A 23,093-nucleotide genomic window follows, 5' to 3' on the forward strand; every position below is an offset into this window, starting at 1 on the left:
ATTTTTAATTTAGTCTATCATCTTCAACTGCAAGGAATTGCCAGTAAGTGCATAAGTATATGATTTAATGTTGGGTATATTGTTTGTAATATTTATAAGATTGGATATGGATATATTTTTTGAGTATACTGTTTGATATATTTATAAGATTGGGTATATTATTTGACATATTTAAAAGACTGGATGTGAATATATTGTGTATGTTTCTGGTGTTTCTTATAAGCAATATCCAAGCTACAGGCAAGTATTAGGAATTATATTATAAACAGTTTACATGAATGATTTTTTTATAAGGAAATAAGAATTAGCGAACAAACATTTTTGGAGAATGTCCAGCTTTATTTTCTTAAAGTGGAATAAAAATATCAATATGAATATTAATATCAAACGTACAGCCATTGATTTTCAGGGCAAGCTTTTAAGACAAACAACTGAGAAAAAAAAATCATGACTGATAAAAATAGCCCATAAAATGGCCAGTTTTTTTTTTTTTTTTGAAGCTACAGAAACAACATGTCAGCTAGTGTAAGAGGAAGTTGAGAGAATTTTAAAATTTTCATGCAAGATGGAAAAGCTTGAAGAGTGAACCACACACACATGCAGTTTATATATACATATGCACAAATTCACTAAACTTTATAGGTGTGGTTGAAAAGGCAACAACTGTCATAAAATGAATGGCAGTTGACAAAACATTTATAATATCACATCAGAAGAAATTGATCAGCTACGAAACAAAGTTTATCACAAAGTACTATGAAATACAGTTAAGCGAGAATAACTTGACAAACCACTTTCCTTTCGTCATTGCACTAGTATGTTAAAAATCACTTTTTTATTCAATAAATGTGTACCTAACATCCTTCTTCAAGTAACAATTTGTCTTTGAAACTAATGTAAATACTAACTTCAAATGGTACTAATAGTTTCAGTATCTTGACAATGGATGGAGCTTATTTAATAAAACTATGTCTAACCAGATGTTGCAAGCAAATTCTTAAGATCTTCAGGAATATGAGCTTTCTTGACTCACAATCTTTTACTCAAACATTTGATATTCATTGGGCCTAAAAATATTTCTATAAGTAGAACATTATGCAAGCAACATCACTAACTACTAATGAGTTAAGAACAGAATAAATTGATTGCTAAAATATAATGTCACTTCTGTGAGGATGCTTTCAAATACTTCAGAATTCTTATGAAATTAGAATTTAAAATATTTTCTCCACATCAATGTCATACACAATTTCAGTTATGTTGGGTTTAATACAAAGATATACTTGGTGACATCGTGTGTCTCAAGGTAATACCTGAAGACACATGTCACAAGTGAAGAGTACATGATTACATTTCTGAGAGAAACTAAAATAATATCTGTTGGTAAGGAACCATAAAAAGGTAATACATACATGACAAAATGTGTCACAAGAATATAATACCTGGTGACATCAAATGTTAAATGAAAATACCTGTTAGCACCGAGCCACTAAAACATAATATATGATGAAATTGTGTCACAACAAAATATCTGGTGACATTATATCATAAGATGATTTCAAGTGTCACAAGAAGTTAGTATTTGATAACATAAAATCAACCACAAAAAACAAACAAACCGACAAGGTTGTATGCCATACAAATTTATAAATCTAAGTGATATAATATGCTGCAAAAAACTGGTAAGTAGTCAAAACGTCCTCTTGGCAAGCCCTAGTTTCACTTCCAGTTTTTGCATATAATACGGCTGTCAAAATGAAACAGGACACTAGAGTTATACAAGGTATTTGATTGACTCTTAATAGTGATGTCAACAGTTTTTCAAGCCTATTACAGAAAAGCAGCAATCATTGAGTCCATTTAGTATCACATGAGTGTAAGGTAATAGTAACAAAAATGGGAAGAAAAAATAATTTAATCCTAGTAATTGAACATACACAGTCAAGCACCATGGGATTTTATCCTATCAAAACTCTCTTCAAGAAAAACCTTTCATAATTTGCAGGGTTAATTGCCAGTTTGCTGATATTTCTAATGATCACCTTGATAATACCAATTACAGCAAATTTCACAGCAGAATAAATAAAGACAGTATGTAAAATATTCAGTAAGTAGTAATCAGGGTTGTCCTATTACACTTGTATTGTAAAACTTAAAGTGAAAACTCAAAATACATCTGTCTATCAAAGATATTATATCTTAATGAATATCTTATGCAATGAATAATATTATAGATGAACAATTATTGTACATTTAACTAGGGTTAACATGCTGATTTACCCCCATACAGTCTCTTTCCATTTTTTTTTTAACATATGTAAAATGTTGGACAAGGGTTTATGCTTAATTTAATACTATCAAATCATAATTATGTTTTATTTATCTTTCTCTCTCTCTTTTTTCTTTACAAAACATGAAATAAAAACATGCAAGTGACACATCACTGATATACCTGATTCATTTATGAAGTGGTTAAGTGTTTTAACTTAAAAGTCAAGTCAAAGTAACAATAGCAAATAATCAAAACAGCAAAATCTAAGGTAACAACTCTCAGTATTTCAAATTTAACAAATTTTTAATATACTCATGATATCAGTGAATTACAAACAGGTGTTCTAAATAATTATAACAGATGAGTTCATACAAAAACATCTTAGCTTGAGATTCTGTTTTATGAAGCTGTAACCTGAAAGACTGAGTGTTTTTGAAAAAAAACAAAAACAACATAAACACAAAAATGTTTGAAGTTAGCAAAGTTTGAAATTCTATTTTAATGGTTATAATAAGTTATTTTTTGAACTTAAATATACACACCTATTACTTGATATGTTTTATAAATTATGCTTCTCTATAATAAGTTTAAAAATTGTTCTGAACAGAAAATAATTTACATTCAAACTGTAAGGAATGTGTGTGTGATTTATAGTGTAGTCTATTGTCTTAGTAATAAGTATTATGCAGGTGTTTTTCGTTTTTGCCCAAAAACTTTTAAAAAGTTCTACACACGAACAATATGTTTAAAAGCCATATACCAAATGCTAGTGTCAATTTGTTTCTTTTCTATTCCTGTCTCCTGGTGGTTCGGTGGTATGTCTGAGGGCTTATAACACTAAAAATCTAGTTTTGATACATGTTTGGTAGAATACAGATAATCCATTGTATAGTTTTTTGCTTAACAATTAAGAAACAAAATATTCTATTCCAGATTGATAGTATAGTGATCTACTATATTGTGAAATATGATACTGCTGGGGCTTGGTTAAGAACTCTTCAAACAGCTAGAAAAAACAATGCATGATAATAATGCTTAAAAACCATAGTGAAGATCAAGAAATCAACTGATTGAATGACGTTGGGGGAACATGGAAGAAGGACGGTGCTTTATTGCATAACAAAACAACCTTCTCCTAACCATTTCACTGTGGCTGGGACATATATTTCCCAGCGCACTGGGAAATAAATGTCCCAGCCACAGTGAATGGGTTAAAGTACTGTCACTACACAGTAACACTATCTCAGTACAACAAAATAAAGGCAATTTTCCTTTGGCCATCTTCAATAATGTGAAACCAAAAGAAAATTTTTGTAAATGTCTGAAAACACTGTTAATTAACACTGAGGGTAGTCAGCTATAGTTTGTCTCAAAGATTCTTTTTCTACATGTTGCATATGTAGCTTGTGGAATATATGTAGATATGTACATATATGTATCTTTAGTATGTTTATAAATATGATGAGTGAGTATAGTTGTATATATTTTTGTGTATACAAATGGTTGAGTATGTTATGTAAAACAATTATGAATATGCAAATCAGCAAGTCACAAGACAACCACAGCTAATATAAAGTTATGATGGAACCATTTAACAGAACTACATTTTGACATTACTTGGCATTTCACAGGTAGTGTGATACCTCCAAAAATTTATTGCTTTTGGGAAGGGTATGTAACAACCCTTTCCAATCCAAAATATTCATACACTCAGATCATGAAGACCTGTTCATATGGGGGAATTAGAATTTGCAAAATGAGGATATCCCTTGTATGCCATTTAACAGCATTGGAAAACAAAGGAATATGGATCAACTTGAGACACTAGAACCATCCAGAAAGAGACCTGCAACAAATCATACCCCAGCTGTGGTGAGCAAAGTATTGTCACCTTGTAACAGGTAATCATCCATGAACACAAAGATTATTGTTAAGAGGAAAAAGTATGCAACATATTCAAGGGCCTTTTTCTGTAAAATCTACAATAGTCACATGTGCATAAATTACTTCCATGATATATTCAGGAAAGGAGGAACAACTATAGAAAACTGTAAGAACTGTACCTATCTGCAAAAAAATGACAGAAAATAGTGATGCTCAACAAAGCATATGTGTACCTTGGTAACAAGCCTCATGCCATTTTGTACTGGTCAATGGGTGAAAAAACATTCCAAATGGGATTCATGATCGTCACTGGGTAGTGTGTTAGAGGCAAGTTAAGGATCTGGAGAGTGGATAAAAAACTCAAGGTGAACTCTTCTTGCTATTAGACTAATTTCTGGACCCTTTGCACCATACAGAAATACTGGTTTTGTATGGAAATGAGGTTATCAAGGTATGGGTTCACCAAGATAAGGATTCCTATAATATCTCCCATTTAACCGTCATTTTTCATTCTAGCAGCTCAAGAATGAAACAAGTATTCATGCTATTCCATAAGAAGATGAACTAGTCAAGTCTCCAGATGCAGCACCAATAGATTTCTGTGCAATCATATTGTTGAAAAGGGCACTGGTTTTGAAACTATCATATTTATACAATAGGAGGGTTATGGAAATGACAGAGCATTTTGCAATGGAAACTATGCTGCTATTCTATAGTCAGATAGAGTGTGACCAGATGTGATGATATGGAGTGTAACAATGTGGTTCAACTTAAAATCATTGTAAAATAATATACCAAACCCTCTTTAGTGTTAATATAAAAAAACAGGCTTATATCACATGCACTGACCAGCTAAGAACTACAGTTTTGAGCAATGTTAGTTTCATCAGGCAAGTTAGATCAATGATACTGCCACCTAACAAAGTTTCGAATGTCTTTAAGGCTAGAATACAGAATGGTGTAACTTTTAGTTGTTCACAGTTCTTTAAAGTCAGATTGTTTTCATCACAACCTTCTCTGTTAGACCTGTTAGTCGTTTAAATTTTACATTTTACACAACCATAAAAAAATGAAAGAAATCCAATTTGCAAATTACTCAAGTCATTGTTTGGTTTAAATAGATATCTGAGATAAACCTTTTTTCATTTTTTTTAGATATAAATTTAAGGAAAAGTAACCAATATCTAGAATAGTACATCCTTAAGTATGTTGTTTCCTTCTGCACATAAGCTTTGGAAGAAAGGGATTAGAATTATTTAAATTTGTAAGTGTTTCTCACATTTATTTCTCAGTTAAACAATGTGATTTAAACTAAGGACAAGTGCAACAAATATAAGCTTTGTGTTTTATAATGTGTACTTCAATATGTTGAATCAGTGGATGTATTTTCAATAAAAGATTTTGTAATTTGCAGCTGTTGTAATGACAGAAACATTTTTTAAGTTTCATGCACATCAAGATATCTCATGGTTCTATAAATGATGAAGAAAATTAATTCTATTGGAACTATAGGTTGTTTAACTCAAAAATTTTGATAAACCTGCACAAAATGTGTTATTGCTAATATACAAGATAACACAACTACTAGAACAGGTTTAAGCCTGTTTCTTAGACTAGACTTTTAACAAATATGAATACTGCACAGAATTGTAATTATATTTTAATGTATTTACAATGCTTTCCTAGTCAAGATGAAATAACATGTCACCGATTTTTTTAGAAAGCATTTGTTAAGAAAATAGAAAATGTTTTGAAATCTTTTAAAACACAAAATAAGCTTATGTTTCTTCAACCTCTTCCTATAAAAACACTGCTAAATTATAAAAAAAAAACATGACAGTGTTTAGTGTACTAATATAAAGTATTAAATCATATGCAGACTTCTGTATCTATACAATCTTGAGTTGAAAAATATAAGTATTAAACCAACAAAACATGTTTTACCATCTACCTGCAGCAATCAGTTGAGCTATGTACAGTTAAATTTTTGTCAGTTGGCAAAGTATGAGAACCTCACAGAGTATGACACTCAAAAATGACTTGCACCAGCCACACAAACAGTAAATATGTTTGTTTGATAATCATTTGAATGAAAACAAATAGAGATTAATCCTTCTAGGGTACCACTTAGTGGATGTTACACTTTATCTAGCAACCTTCTCTGGATACAACAAGAAGGCTGTTATGGCATTATCACATTGTACTTGCATATCCCTTAGCACTGCCCACACTTCTCAACCATAACCCTGATTCTTATCTAACTAAGCTTAAAGTTCATTACTTCAGGGTTATATTTAAGGCAACTCACAAGCCAAAATGTATTCAACACAAGACACTTAGAAAAGTCTGAAGTAATTCTGGTTTAGAAAGTACACAGCAGCTGCACAGTGTGATATACACTTTCATTTGTTTTCCTAACAAGGTCTAATAAAAGTCCTCATTGATATTGATTTCTATGTGAAAATAAATTAATTCGTTAAAATTACCAGCCCTCTTCTTTCTTCTGGTCATCTTTGGAGTTAGCTTTACTATTATTTTTGTGTTCTTCCCTCTCTTCTTCATCAACATCCCAATTTTCAACTTGATCTTTTAAACATCTCTCAAGCCTCTCAATGTTATACTTCCTATCAGTTTTAATGCTTCTTTTAAACTCCTCTTTTTCAGATATCATTAATTCTTCACTGGAAAAATCAGTCACTTTATCCTTATTAAGATGTTCTTTGTCCCTGTAGTTTAAAACCTGGCCATCTGGAACTGGGGTTGGCTCAATCCGTACTGTATGCTCTTTAGGCACATGAAGACCAAGGTTTCCAGTTTGAAGAACACAGACTCCATTTATTATCTCTTTATCTTTCACATTTTGTGATTCCTCCTCATCATTGTCTTCATTCTCACTGCATAGATCACTTTCAGGGGATATCTCCAGACCAGGGTCCACCCACTGTGGCATTGCCGGTTTCCTCCTGTTACTGCTACTAGCTGGTGCTATTGTCATCTGTTTGAAGTCTTCTTGCTCTTGAAATACACTGTTCGGAGACAGGGAGGTGGGTTGGTCATCTAGTGATTCTCTGTCACTGCTTTCTGATAAGCCTCGCTCAAGGGAATAACTAGAGTCTTCATTTTGTTCACTGTTTGAGTGCTCATCAGTTCCAGCACTTTCTGAAGTACAGTGAAATCCAAAAGTATTGTTACTTCTTCGAGGGAAATGTTGACTAGACATACTCAAGTCTAAAGTACCAGAATCATCATTTTGAGCAGAGAGTGGTGAAGTATTTTGATAGGTGGAGTACATCTTCTTTACTTTACCACTACGTTTGTCTCGGGCCAATTCTGCAAGTCGATGATCCAGCATCATCCGAAATTGTACAGGATCAAAATTTGTATTGTCTTTAGCCCCTGAAGAAATTATATGTGTTCCACTGTCATTAGACCTATGGTCATCAGGAGTGATTAAAGGCTGTTGCTTAAGACGCATGCGATGATTATGAAACCAGTTGGTTATTGTTCGGACTGGTAGGTCAAGTTCACTGGATAAAAACTCTAAAGTTGATGTACTTGGGTAAGGATCCAAGGTAAATGCTAAACGAAGTGCTTCTTTTTGCTCATCAGAAAATAAAATTCTTGGTTTTTTGGTAGACAAATAAGGAGAAGGAGGAGGGAGATCATAGCTAAATAGGTGGTTATTATGAGGAGACTGATGTACATCTGTGTCTATGTTGTTTCTTTTTCGTTTATTTGCTGAAAAAGGTAAAGAAAAAATTGAAGAGAAATAAAAAATTGAGCCTAATACAATGTTATTTAAAAACAGAAAACTGAGTTGTAAACGTTTTTAAATAATATTAAAACTTACAAAGCATATTAATTTCTCATGTAGAGGATTTTTTGTTTTGCACATTTTTAAATAATGATGAAATACGAAAATATTAAAATAACTGTTATACCAGTGACAGTGAAATGTTAACAAGTTCATTCCTGATATTAGAAAAATCTATAATGTACAGATTAAGAATGAAGTGTTAAAATAAGTAGCATTTTTCTTGAATGTTTCATAACTCTTTCTAGAATTTAAGTTACTCAGTTCACCTAATTTCAAATTATATAAGTTGTATTTCTTACTACTTCTATTTCATTTTATGAAGAAAGTTATTGGGATTTAATGTTGATTTGTTGAAAATAATATTATATTCCACACACATATTGTTGGTTGTTGAAAAATTGAAACTAATATACCCTGAATTAAATTATTAAATTACCTACTCAGCTAGATGTTTGCGTTAAATATATTTTTTAACTAAAAAACTCTCATACCTTCTCTTCTTTGATTCTTAATCACTTGTAGCCTTTCTATGTTTAATGGATCATTTAACCATAGCTGCATGCGGATGAAAGGCTCTCGACCTTTAATACTGAGCATATGCCATGGCTTTGGTTTTGATAGCAACTCACTGACAGATCCTTGTGATAGACCTAGCACCACTTCACCAAAAATCTGTAAAAAAATTTAAATAAAAATGTTTATCATTATGAAAGTAAGAATGCATAGCCTAACTAAATTTTACATTTTTATTGTTAGTTATTCAAATCTGTTACTGTGATTTTCTGAAACACTATTATCTTGAATAGACTAGATACCATTCAGGTAGTGAGAAGGCTATTGTGTAAAATAGAACAATGGACATTACAAGAAGCAATCTGACTAAACAATTCACAAATTATTGCAGCAGATTGAAGACCTCAAAGCTATATATTATGTCTCATTATAGATCTTACAGAGTATGTTATAACTGTAAAAAACGTGGTAATATTTATCTTCTCTAAAAATAATGAAATAACTAGAAAACAGTACTCTGAAGAACAGTAGTACAGCTTTGGATGGTTTTGACAGCCACAGAAACTGCCTATATTATTCTTGAAAAACAAGAAGAAGAAGAAGAAGAAAATCATTTTTTTTATTCAATCAAGATTGAGAATTTCATACAAATTCCAGAAACTTTTGTCCAGGTTTATGTTTTTGACTGCTAATTTAGATTTTGGAACAACTCAAAGAAGGTCAACACAAGTTGGCTGAAGTAGATAAGGTTCGGAAAAAGGCCACTATAATAATGCCTAAACTTTTTCTCAACTTGTCTTCTTATTAAAATTTTGAACTCAGTTTTACCTGTATTTTAAACTATAACTGACTTACACACTCAACAACTTTAGCAAATATACATAGATGACATGAAATTCTAAAGAACAAGGTTTTTATAATTGAAATAGTTTTGTTGGAATACTGAAACAAAATTGTCTTACCTTCTGACCTATATTTTGAGCCATTAGTGTATCTTTTATTTTTGAAGTGATGCCCTGAGTATCAATATCAGTGGTTAAAGCTGCCATCTCATACACAGTAGGGTGCAAGTACATCATAGACTGAGAACTGTGGTGCAGTTTTCTTGAGCTAATCGGCATGCTCTGAGTTGTGGAGACATTGCAGGATAGGACACTAGTTGTTTTGGAAATACTTGCTAGATATTCTGGAGTGGAAGTAGCAGACTGTTGCAAGTCTGCAGGTGGAGCAAAGTTGGAGTTTAGAGGGGTTTGACTTCTGTCTAATTGATTGGGTACTATTGCTGGTTCAGTTGATGGTTGTGGTAATTTCATAGAAGCTGCTAAGATAGAGACATATACATTCAAGATTTAAAAATTTCTAATAAAATCTTGAGAAGAATACAAGAAAAGAGGCATAAATTAAATGATATTTTTTCTTTGATTTTTTTAAGAAAACAAATTATAATGTTATAAATTTTGAATTAGCCGAATTCTTATAAATAGAATTTTTTTTATTAAATCTCATGTGTAACCTTAATGCTATGAATAAAACTGAGAATATTCAATGCTTCTTGTTAGAGGTATATTTTAATCCATTTATTCAATTATATTCATTAATTTGACCATATAATTGTCAACAGATTAAAGATTGAGGTCACAACATTACTGTCGCTTAATCATCCTTAATGAATGACTTTTTACATATTTGTATTGTGGTAATATATTCATTTCCATAATTTCCTTGTTAAATCAGGTTTAAAATTCATGCTAAAGGAAATAACTATGAAAAAAATCCCTAAAGGGAGACAAGAACTTGAATAACCTTACCAGGTGAGCTGCTGGGGCCACCAAAGCCTATCGTTCGCATTAACTTTTCTGGAGGAATTTTGTACTGAGATGCTACCAACTTGTGAACTGCATTTTCATCTTCAAGGAATATTTTCATACGAATGAATGGTTCTCTGCCCTTCTGTGTGAGCATGTGCCAGGGCTTAGGTCTTGCTAGCAGATCAGACACTGAGCCTTGTGAAAGCCCCAGGACATTTTCACCAAACAATCTCTGACTTATTGAATACTGACTTAACTGTTCTTTCACCTGTAAAGTATATTCAAAATTAATATTAAGTTAAATTGGTTAATAGAAATATTTAAAATAAACTTTAAAATATGAAAGTTAAACTTTATTTTAAAATAATGCTCTGAATTGAAATCATTCTTATTGTAATTTAAGTTGATACTTACAACAGTTTTGAGCCAAATTTATGTCTGTTCATACATTTTTATATTACAAGATTTATTTTTTTATAAGGATGTTTTAGGGATAATAAATACACCTTCTTACTTTAGTATGGAAAGTGAAGCAATATAATTTAATACATTTTAATGTAGTTTTCTATTAAAAGAAAAAATGGCTCACATTTTTCACAATCTCTTCAGTGTTTAGGTTGTTATAGAGGTCAAACTGCTGTTGTGTAATTGGTGGAAGAATTGCTTTTGTGGGTCTTTGTGGAGTGGTTGAAACAGTTGTCAGAGATGATTGAGTAAGAAGTGAGTTTGTGATGGACTGCATCTGCTGTAGAGGAGATGCCGAGCTGGACAGATCCTCACCAGAATTAGGCATTTCAGTAAGCGACATTATGGAGGTTGGAGGGAGAAGGGTAGAGTTACAATGATTAGAAATTGTTACAGGAGCAGGACTGTTTCCTGCTTCTGTTTTTGGTTGCACCAAAGAGAAAGCACTACCATGATGACGTACACTTTCTACTTCTGAACAACTGCCTCTTTTCTGTATATTTCGTGACTGAAGTGTGGCATCAATGGGAACTTCCTGCCGAGGGTAAGAACTTGCTAAGCTGATTGGATGATGGATACTTGTTAAAGGTGTCAAAACAGCACTGTTCACTAAGGCTGAAGATGATCCCAGCCGAGCAAGATCACTAGTACCTAGAGGGAGGATTTGGGAGAGATGAGAAAGTTCTTTGTGATAAATCCTAAGAGCATGTCTGATCTCTTCCTGTGTGCGTTCATACTGGTCATTAGGTAAACGGAAACATTCTTGCACTCTCTGACCCATGAGTTTGGCCAACTCTTCTTGATAGATCTTTGCTACCATTTCTTGTGGTATGTCATCAGTATCAAACTTTCTAGATCTCCGTAAACTGGTAGAATTAAAATAATCTTTATAGTTATTACTACTGCTGTGTAATGTTTGATTTTCTCTACCTTCTACTTCAATGTTACCACCTTCATCTCTTTTCCCTTCCTCCTCTGATCTCACAACACCACCAATATTCCGTGGAGAATATTCTGTGCTTCCATTATGAAGTGGACTCATCCTGTTCTTGTTCTTGGAATTAAGCATTGCAGTTTGTGCTTCATTCAAAATTTGTGCAATTCGCTCCTCTGCACCAGGATCATCTTGTTTATTTGATGGAAGCCCATAGTCTTTACCTGTAAGAAAAAATTTCACCAGGTTGAAAATTCGCACCAAAGAGTACAAAACTAATTATGATCATAGAGGACATGCTAACATCTTCAATGACTTTTACATATCCTAGAATCACTGCAAAAAGAAAGAAGTTATAAAATAAAGTACTAAATAGCTGCCTTTAATAATGAACACAGCTTGAGGAGATGCATGCTTTAACATACTCTTCTAACATAAAAACACTGCATATGTTCATGTTACTTACTGTGCATCAAAAATTATGGGAAGTTAATGCTTAAATAATACAACAACTCAAGAGCAGCTAGGAAAATGAAATATAAAATCCTCATGATTCAAGCAAATCACTCAAAGCAAAAAATATAATATACATACAGAAACATTGATATATAATGTATGTTTTACTCAACCTTACATTCCATATGGTATGTAATTTTTTTTTCTGACACATTTTTACCTAAAACTATAAATCTGTAAAGACACCTTAAATTTTTTGTAGTACAACATCTGAAAATATCTCTGTAAGAATATCTTCAAGACTCTTTTATAATACCTTATATAACCCAACTCCTGTATGACTACTTTTTTTGGACGGCATTTTGTAGTTGTGTACCTAACATAACTACTCTTTAAAATACCATTTTTGTTATTTTTATAGTGCTATATCTAACACAGTTGCTGTAAGAATACCTTTTTGATGGTATTTTATAGTACTGTATCTAACACAACTGCTGCAAGAACATGTTTTTGGGTATTTCATTGTATCATATATAACACACCATATTTAAAAATACCTTCTCGGGTACATTATAATATCATACACAACATGACTGTCTATTTCAACAAATTAAATATTGAAGTTCATCTATAAGAGAAAGTCCTTCATATTTTGACGTTTTAACTTTTTTTTTACTTCTGTTTTTAAACTGAGTACCTACCTTTGATTTGTAATTATAGATATTGTATCTAATAGTAAATATATTATTCATAATAATAAAAATGTGGTAATTCAAGGATGTATCAAACACATGATTACCTGATTTTTACAACGACTAGATTTGAGGATCTAGTTTTTTGAAAAATGTGTTGTAATGATTTGTTATGAATGGAATATAAGTGACAATACATGGTTAGAAGACAGATGAATAATAAACACTTTATTTATAATGGTAACTGAAGAAGAAGGTATGGAGATGTTGGCTGTCGAGATGGAACTACCATGTTGATGAAATTGTAAATTAAAGTAAAATAAAGAAATAAAGTAAAGTAAATGAAAAAAAAACTGTAATTAAATAAAAAGAGGTGAAAAGAAACTGTGCCATGAAATTAAATTTAACCACATATTACCAGAAAGTTGGTAAAAGATACAGGAACGAGGATGAAACTTCTCATGCTATTCTTGATCCTTTCAAATTAGAAATGAATATATCTAAGAAATGCCAAAACTGCTTTCACTATCTACCTTCTGTTTGTAGCTGATCAATTAGAATATTGGATAAAAAGAATCCACAAATATCTCTTCTCCCTTTGACAGTCATAGAATAGTCCCGTATCAAAAAAGGTAAACTTATACACAGTACAACTACCCCATGAAACAGTAGATAGTTTCATGATTAAGTCCTGCTAAGTAACACCTAAGGTTAAATTTATCATGACCTCTAGTGGAATTGTGTTCTAAGTCAAAACTTAGAAATACTAGACATTTTTGCAAATATAAATTACATGCAATGAGAGAAGTTGTAGTATTTGCATACCACAGTTATAACACACTATAAACTCTTACCACACACACAGATAGGCACTTATATGTGGTGGTAATGTGCTGTTATTCCTGCAGACTAAGTGCCTGATTCCTATGTATCATAAGAACAGAACTCAACCATATATCACAAGAAAATTAAAAACAAATTAAAATCACAGTTGTACACTGTAAGTAATAGTAATTCCAACTGAAGCAGAATCCTTACCAAATAAACTGAAATTAGAATACAGCATCACCCATAATATTGATTCATTTGCCAGTGTCTTGAATAGCTGCTGATGCCTCTCTTGGCTCTGGAGAGCATGGCAGTGATTAGCATTTGATCTGATTTTATTCCTTTTACATCTCATTGTAACAAGGGAAAGACAAAGCACTAATCTAAATTATATTCTGCACCTTTTGTCATACAGAAATATTAGAGAATATCTGTTTCTGTTTATTTGAAAATATCTCTGAACTTTCATTTTTTCACAAAATAAACTACTACATTGTAACCTTGCCAATATTTGGACTGCAACAGCCAAAGTTGGCTTTCTGAAATGGATTTGTACTGTATAGGTGAAACAGATCTATGAATAACAAAACATTTTACTTCACATTCAAAAACAATATTTTCTTTTTCTAATTCCATGCTTTCATTCACTCAGATATAGGTGCATTTACACATACATGTTTAGTAATAAGATTATATGAATCTTCACCATTTATACGTACGTACATGTGTTTATGCACACAACATACATTTTGGTTAGTAGGTTTTTGAATAAAGTTAAAGAAAAGTTGCAATGGTGTGTAATTTCATTGTTATATTTCAATTTAATCCAACTTTTGCCCAAACTAAGTCACCACCCAAGGGTATACACATTCATCATTTTTAACACAAAATAAAAGTAATCAATTTAACACACCAAAAGGTTTCTCTACTTCCTTCAAGTGTAAATCATAAAATGTTCATGCAAGACTCAAAAACTGTTCAGCAAAGTTTTCCAACAGTTTCTTCACTGCACCTACATATGAAGGATTTCCCATATAAAGACTCATCTTTTGTTAACCTGACATGTAATGTTCACTATATGTGAATGATTACCATGAAATATGCAGACCTATCCTTCAATAGCCTGCACATTTTATCATTGCTGCATATGTATAATCTATTTAATATATGCATGTTTGCATTTTACTTCCCTCAGAACAAAATCAGAGGCATTCATCATATAAAATTAGAACAAGAAGTTTTCCATAGTAATGTACTATATACATGTTGAAGATATGCAAGTTTATGAACATAATATTTTTAAATGTGTTAATTGTGTTTTAGGTATTCTGACTATTATAGACAGCTTATTGGTCATGAATGTTTTATGTCCATTAGTCATCATAATAAAATGTTTCTACCAATCCAAATTGAGTGGATTTTGCAAAATATTTGGCAAATATTTCACCTTGACAGTTCATCCAATAGCTCAGAAAGTAAGGGTCACAACTATCTTTTAGTAGCTGATCTCATGGCAGCTCAAGCTTCAGATCACACAACCATACTAATTGTTGAAAGTTTTTTCACACCCAGTCAAAGTAACTGGGGAGTGCATAGTAATTATGCAAAGTGACATTTTTCGCTTCAGATTAACAGAAACGGCAAAGGAAGGTTCACTGTGACTCTCCTTTTTATTTTCTTCAACCTGATCAGAGGAGTATTCAACGGTGAGTATTCTGCAGCTTCAACTATTAATTTTGCTTTTCAGTCAAGCCAGTGGTACAGAAATTCATCAGTACAGCTTCTAGTTGGACCTGAATAGTTTACTTACAACTGAAATATATCAGAGACATACCTCTTCTTTCAAACTAATGTTATTTTACTGTTTTGTCATGTGTTCTCTTATTTATCTTTGCCACTTTCCCCATCTATTGAAGCAGGAACTTGTGCACATTGACTAATGTGACCATAATAACTCCACATATTTTTGTGGACATTTCAGTAATTTCATAGATAATGAAAACATAATGTTATCTGATGGTAGAATAACTTCATATCTGAACTGTCACAGGACATTTTTTATACAATAAACTTGTGACCCATATGGGTGCTTAAGCTCATATCTAATACTGTCACATGCCCATGCCAATTACAAAATTACAAGTACACATTCTTTTTACACACCTATGGATGATAATACTCTATTGATGACCTCCCCTATGAAACGTTTGGACTCTAAGGGCCACACCTATTATTTTTCAGTTCTTTTTTCAGCATAGCAGCAATGAAAGGTATATTTGTTGTCTTTGAAGCCCAATCATGTGATGAATTCATTTCAGGCACTTTAATTACTTCTGCAGTTCCAGAAGCCCTTTCATAGTATGCTGAAGAGGTTTGTGAATAGTAGAATGCCATTTCATCTGTTCTCTGTCTCAGAAAAGCTGCACATAGAGGAACATGTTATTCATGTCATCTATACCAGCTTCTTGCTATTACGCATGGATACATTTGTCAAGTCCTGTTAGTTGCCTTCATTACTTTACTGCAAAGTATGTCAACAAAGAATGCCATCTCACACTAAAATCAGTTGAAATTATCACACAGACAGGGAATGTCCAATGAAACATTGAAAAAAAAAAAGTGTTGCTTTAAATTACATAACCACTACCTATCCAGTGTGGTGACTTTAAGAGGAAAAAGGACAGAAGATTTCAGGGGCCTACATCAATAATATACAAGAACCATGATTTTGCAAACAAGTTGTTTTGAGAAAGTTCCCACCTTTAATTATGTATATATAGGAAGTTATGTCTATTACTATTTATGCTTTAACTACTTTCTTTCAATTATATTGACATATTTTCAGTTAGACTGCTATATATATTTGGCTTTATCATACTATTTTCAATTTTTCCCCCAAAACAGCAAGTTTAAATTTAATATCATAATTAATTAACTGATTGATGGCTGGATGCTGTATATGTTTATCTTGAAGTGATCAAGACTAAAATGCTTTTACTTTGCTTGCCCTAATTGATAATAACTTTGGTTAATTTAGCATGCACAAGTATTTACAATTTGTGATCCTTGAGCAAAATAGTTGCTCAGTGACATTTCATAAGAAAATACCCTACATGAACATTAACATGTTTGGTGAACAGTCAATGGGGTGGTGCTCTGTTGTGCAATATGCCACATTATATATGGCAGATCCAGTCAGTGGCAACTGAGTTCACATACTTAGAAATGATACACTTTAAAGTTTTGATGAGCTACTCAATCAAACCATTAAAATGAGGATGATAAGATGAAATTTGAGTCTTTTTCCACTCCACACAACTTGGCAAACAACTGAATGTTGAAGATTGTTCCATGATCAGTATAGATCTTCTCTGTTGATCCTAAACAAGTATTTCATTGTTAGCAGTTCTTTAAGCTAACATATCAGTCAGTGAATAATCTTAATCTTACTTAAGTAATCAACTATGATAAGGATATAGCAGTCACCATAATCAGTTTCAGGTAGGGATCCAGCAATATTTAGGGCTATTCTCTGAAATTAAGATTCTATAACTTTCTATAATTTACTTGGTGTCAATGAATATTTATCTGAGCTACATAGGAAATGCTGTTTTTACACCATCACTCTACATTTCTGCATGAATGCAGGCAATGAAACCATCACTGCAGGATTTCTGGAGTGTGAGACAATCCCTTGTGCCCTTAGATATATGAATTGTGTAACATTTGGAGAATCTCAGATCTTAAGAGATCTAAGGGCCACTATATAAGCTGTAGGTCAGGCAACACCATTCTTGCACAGGTTGTATTAATAGTGTAATTTCCCTTCCTGTACCTCTAATTGATTGAACAACTGCCAGAAGCTATGTGCATCCATACTACATTAATTAATCTGTGATACTTCACATTTCTGTGCCCAAGCTGGATCTGGGTCCTTTAACTGCTACCTTCCATGCAGCTTTTCTCCTGACATATTCTGTATCCATTCATTAGCAGAATCTTCATTATATGTAATTTTGCTGTTATAGCCAGAACTTTAGGTTTCCTGGCAGTACTGAGTTCCTCATCCTGATGTTTGCAAACAAGTACTTACATGCCAGAAAAAAGTCCATCTGTCAATGTTCCTTCTAAATTTTATTTCTATTAGGCAGGCTACAAACTCCACTAAGTGCTACTTTCTTTGTCCTTGAGCAAGATTACACTTTAAGTGTCTTTTTACACTGGACTAACTCACCATTATATTGCAACAACTGTGCAAGTGTGTTAAAGAGAACATATATTTCTGTTTTTGTAGTATAGCCCAATAAAACAACAGATAGTTCAATTTCTATTTTGTTCATCTTTTACCAGTTTAAATTCTCTCTGAGCTTCAGCTTCAGAACAAAGTTTACACATAACCCTGGCATCAGCTGTTTCCATTATCAAAATTTTTGACATTTCTGAATGACAATAATTTTTAAATGCTATACTACATTTTTTATTTGCCACTTTCATCACCTGTGCCACTCCTTTGCATCTATACATGATAATTTTCTGAACTTGCATACACATTTGCCGAGCAACCACCCATGTGCACAGTTTAGACGAACTTTGCTGTCTACATTTTCATGATGCTGGCTGGCCCAGTTAATATTGTAATAGTGAAGCTATACACTGTTATTGATAACTTCAGAGAATCTTTCTTGTTCTCTAAAATTCATCAGCCACTTCAGTGGTGCATGATCAACTTCAATAGTAAATTTTTGATCCACAGTTGGGAGCTACAAATTTTACCAATACTGAATATTTTACTGCATTCACAAACAAATTTTTTTCTTTGACTTAACCAACACACATATAATTATCACTGGTAATAGGCTTGTGGAATAAATCGATGTGCATCCTTGAGTACAAAACAGTATTAAATGAAACAAGAAAAGTGCTAGTTGGAAAAAGTCTGAAAATGTAGGTTTTATTCTATTTTTTGCAAAATTTGTCTACACTGGTTCCTTCTCGGCCACTATTACCAGTATGAATTTCCATCCCAATATGGAACTCTTACCCATATTGATCATACAGATAGTAGAAAAAGTGATGGATGAGTAAATTACTGCAAGCAGTTTTTCTTTGCTGTATAGTAATGGCATTTGACAGACATTAGAGTTTGGCTTTTATAAATTATATAACATGCTCTACACCATCCCATACATGAAGTATCATTGCTTCAGTTCTGCTGTTGCTGGCATCTGTATCCAGGACGAATGGAATGTTTCTCACCAAATAAACTAAACAAAGTGATTCACCCAAAGCTTATTTTAGTAATGGAAAGACTTTGCAAGTCCTCAGTTCATCTAAAATGGGATATGACCTTAGTTAATGCTGAAAGCTGTGCTGAAATTGTTGAAACATTGGCTGCAAGGTATCTGTAATATGATGCATAGCTTCAGATTGCCTTTATATTTGTTTATGTTTGAACAGGATCTGTAGCACTCCATCCCTACGTTCTCTTACTATGAGTCCAAGAAAATCTATATGCTTCTGCCTGATAGAATATTTCCCTGGCTCCAGCTTCAGAGCTCCTTCCCATAAGCATTGAGATTCCATGCTTGAGTTTTCAGCTGCATTAGACCAAAGACTAAAATGTTGTTAATGTGAATAAAACATAATTTTCACTGCAAACTTTGTAATGTGAGCTCTGTCAGTTACTGAGACCAAATGACCTGATGTAAAACTCATACAAGCCTTCTTGAGTACTGAAAGCATTCTTGGCTCATCTTTCATCATGTAGCTCAATTTGACAGTAGACAGAGGTAGGCAAGACCTAGTGAATTAAGACAGCAAAATTCTTCCAAAGCATTAAGATATTTTTCTGTGTGTAACAGAAATGTGGGAATATATGTTACTATGCTCACATATCTAAGTCCACACAGAACCTTGGTGTACCTCCTTTCTTTCTTACTATTAGTATTAGCTATATCCCTAGTTCTCCAAGAAAGCCTGCATGGTTGTTGCTTTATGGGATGAGTATCTATATGATGCTGGGTTAGATTTGCTTCTTCTCAACTTACAATCTATTCCAAGAAATATATTGGCCAGTTCAATCAGTAACACCATCAATGGCTTAATTTGTCACAGTTATATTTCTTCTGTCTTTTATTACATCGAGACACATTCCTATATGTAACATCAGTATAGCTGTAGCAGCAGGTTTAAAGTTCAAGGTAAAGTTCATGGTCATTCAGGCTGAACCAAGCTACCATGTGGCAACTATAGGGTGGCATCATCTGCTGTGACCTTTCATAATACAGGGTCAATATACTCTAGTACTTTGTCTCCAGTGGAGCCACTACAGTCTTATTTTAATCCAGCAACTTAGTCAAAGTTATAATCTTGCACAAATTGCCATGGATATAACCTAAGCCAGTCAGAAACATAATATCCTTAATGCCCAAGTTATATCTCATGAACTCACTGGGGAGTCCTGTCACAAACTTATCAATCAGAATGTATTCTTGGTCAGCTGCTGCCATGTTAAAGAACACTTTACAATGTAAGCATTACAGTTCATCATTGCATGCAGCTTAAGCTTTTATGGGTACTATGTTTATGAGCTATTAATTCTGCTTTGTAGACAGCTCTATTTTTACTGAATTAAAATGGTAATGCAGATCCATAATAATGGCTTCCTGGCTACAGAATTGGTCAGGTTTCAGATACTCCATCTAAATTAATTATCATAAACCATTTAAGCAAGTTATTTAAATCTTTCTTCACTTAACACATTCCTCTCTTTATATACTTTTTTTCCATTCATGTACCTATCTTCAAAATGTTTCTTTCAATCAGTCAATAGAGGAAGTACAATTTTTTTCATGAAATTCCCTCATAAAAAAGAAACACTTCTGTTCTTAGTAAGTTTTTCCTCAGATTACACATTCAGCACATACAAAGACTAATAGTTCAATGTTGATATCGATATGAAACTGCAAAAAATGAATAATTTTCCTGTAATGTATTCTTGAAAAGAAGCATTTTCATATATATATATAGGTTCACATCTGACTGATGGTTATGTAAAAACCATAATAAAAAGACAAAATGCGCTAATAATAAAGTTGAAACATGAGAAACAATACTGAATATTTATAATGTTCCATTACTCTTAACATAGGCCCCAATCATGAAGGAACAATACCAAATATTTATAGTGTTCCATTACTCTTAGCATATGCCCCAATCATAATGATAATATGATTAAAATGTATTTTGTTAGTCACTCATAAAATATGCAAAAGTTAATACAATTTTACTGCTTTTGTTTTGTTTTAAACTGGCTAAAATTCTAATGTTTTCTGTTTCTTTGTAATTTTTTTCTAACATTTTGCTTGAAAAGGTTTATTTTAAATTCTAATTCTTTTGAAATATTTTCATTTTCAAGCATATTTCCCATGAAGATAAATGGACCGGTTAATCTGAATGCAGCTCATATACCAACATTAAACTGAGAAATATGCAGTGAGGTGAACTTGTTAAATGTTATTACATCAAAAGTTGCAATGCCAAGATAATTCTTAAAAAATACTGTATGGTGCATAACATCTGCAGAGGGCCTTGTTCCAGTGTTGCTATGCACAAGTTCATAAAAAACATCTGAGAAGACAGATACATCTGTGATAAGACATGTACAAGCAAATTACCAACACCTACAGAAACTATTGCTGAAATCAGCCATGTTGTAGCAGAAAAAGTCAGCACAAGTGCATGTGATGATGCTCAGTGTCTGGATTTGCCATTTTTCATTTCTCCCTAAGGATTTTTGGTCAACTTTGCAAATATTTCCATATAAGCACATTGTTTTCAAGCACTTGAAGAAATGAATTTAACCTAATATGTTGTTTCTTTATTGAAGTTCTATGCAAGGGTGATGACCAATTACTAACAGCCTGCTATATCCTGTGGACAGATGAAGCACACTTCTCCCTTTCTGGAAGTGTCAACACATGCAACTGTATTATAGGGTCAGACATATATGCAACACTTATGACACACCTCGATGATGTTAAGGTCACAGTGTGGTGTGGTTTCACAGCTGACTTTGTCACTGGACTATACTTTTTTTTGAAGAACCATCAGCATAAGAATTGTAAACCTGCACAGTCATTGCTACATGGTACGGTGCCATGAAATGTTCACAGCCACTGTGATTCCCTTGCTGCAGCAATGAAATTTGGTAGACACTATGCTTTCCATACAGGATGATGCTCCTCTGTATAATGGTAATCAGATGAAACATGGGGGCACTTTCAGGACAAAATCATTTCACATCACTTTCCTTGTGAATAACCACCTCACTGACCAATTGATTTCTAGTTGTGGGAATACCTGAAGTCATGCATTTACTGTGAGAACCCTTGCACAAGCAGTTCCAGACCTGAATGATACAACAGTTTAGAAATGGTCAGAATACAAGGAAAGATGCTTGTTTCTGCTTAATGTCTGTTATCACAATGATGTGATGCATTCTGGACACTGGAGGAGCGCATTTGAAAAGTTACTGTGATATTAACTCAAAGTAATAACTATGGCACTTGCATCCCCATAGTTCCCTTAACACCTTGTGAAAATTCACCTTCCTATATCATATCATTTATGAAATACAATATGCTAAAATAATCACCCTGTATTTCAGTGGTTGTAAAGGTACTTTGGATCAGACTAAATAACATAACATGATATTTTGGGACAACATGGGACCTATTGATCCATCTCGGCTGTTCCATCCTCAAAACTAAATTAAAATGATTTTTAAAAAAATAATAAAATTTTAAACCCAACCCTTTTCTTTCATATACTTATCAAGCTTTTTCTTAAACTAACTTAAATTTCTGCCTCTACAACACCCGAAAGCAGCCCATTCCAAAAGCCAACCACCCTGTTAGAAAAATAAAACTGTCTCAGCTGAAGATGACTCCTACCTTGCCAAAATTTATATTTTTGTCCCCTAGTCCTACTATTCTCATTGTTAAATATAAAAAAAGATGATGCATCAACACTATCAATTCCCTTTACAATCTTAAACACTTCAATCAGATCCCCCCTAACTCTTCTTTTTTCAAGAGAAAATAATTTGAGAGATTTCAGCCTCTCATCGTATGACAACCCCTCCATCCCAGGTACCATTCTCTGAACCCTTCTCTGAACCCTTACCAACAATTTAGTGTCTTTCTTAAGATGAGGAGCCCAAGACTGAACTAAATATTCCAAATGTGGCCTAACCAGTGACCTGTACAATGAAATTATAATCTCTTCAGACTTGTATTCAATGTTTCTATAGACACAACCTAAAATTCTATTTGCCCTACCACTAGCAACAGCACACTGCTTGGATGGCTTTAGAGACTGATCGACTAATACATCAAGATCCCTTTCCTTCATAACACTATTT

General features: G+C 32.9%; 1 protein-coding gene across 6 annotated transcripts in view; it reads right to left on the minus strand.

Moving 5' to 3' along the window:
- Positions 1–1,859: 1,859 nt before the first annotated feature.
- LOC106459171 (homeobox protein cut-like) overlaps positions 1,860–23,093 on the minus strand; it is a 132,995-nt gene continuing 111,761 nt past the window's right edge. For 5 of the 6 annotated variants that reach the window (XM_022385607.1, XM_022385605.1, XM_022385608.1 and 2 more), the window contains 5 exons: positions 10,884–11,917; positions 10,295–10,562; positions 9,449–9,807; positions 8,465–8,645; positions 1,860–7,894 (listed from right to left, as the gene is read on the minus strand). In XM_022385607.1, the coding sequence (XP_022241315.1) occupies positions 6,639–7,894; positions 8,465–8,645; positions 9,449–9,807; positions 10,295–10,562; positions 10,884–11,917 (3,098 nt within the window). In that variant the 3' untranslated portion in view covers positions 1,860–6,638. The remainder of the gene's footprint in view (positions 7,895–8,464; positions 8,646–9,448; positions 9,808–10,294; positions 10,563–10,883; positions 11,918–23,093) is intronic. The other variant, XM_022385604.1, reaches the window with a different exon arrangement.

The sequence above is a fragment of the Limulus polyphemus genome, unplaced genomic scaffold (genome assembly GCF_000517525.1).
Source record: "Limulus polyphemus unplaced genomic scaffold, Limulus_polyphemus-2.1.2 Scaffold571, whole genome shotgun sequence".
Lineage (NCBI taxonomy): Eukaryota > Metazoa > Arthropoda > Merostomata > Xiphosura > Limulidae > Limulus > Limulus polyphemus.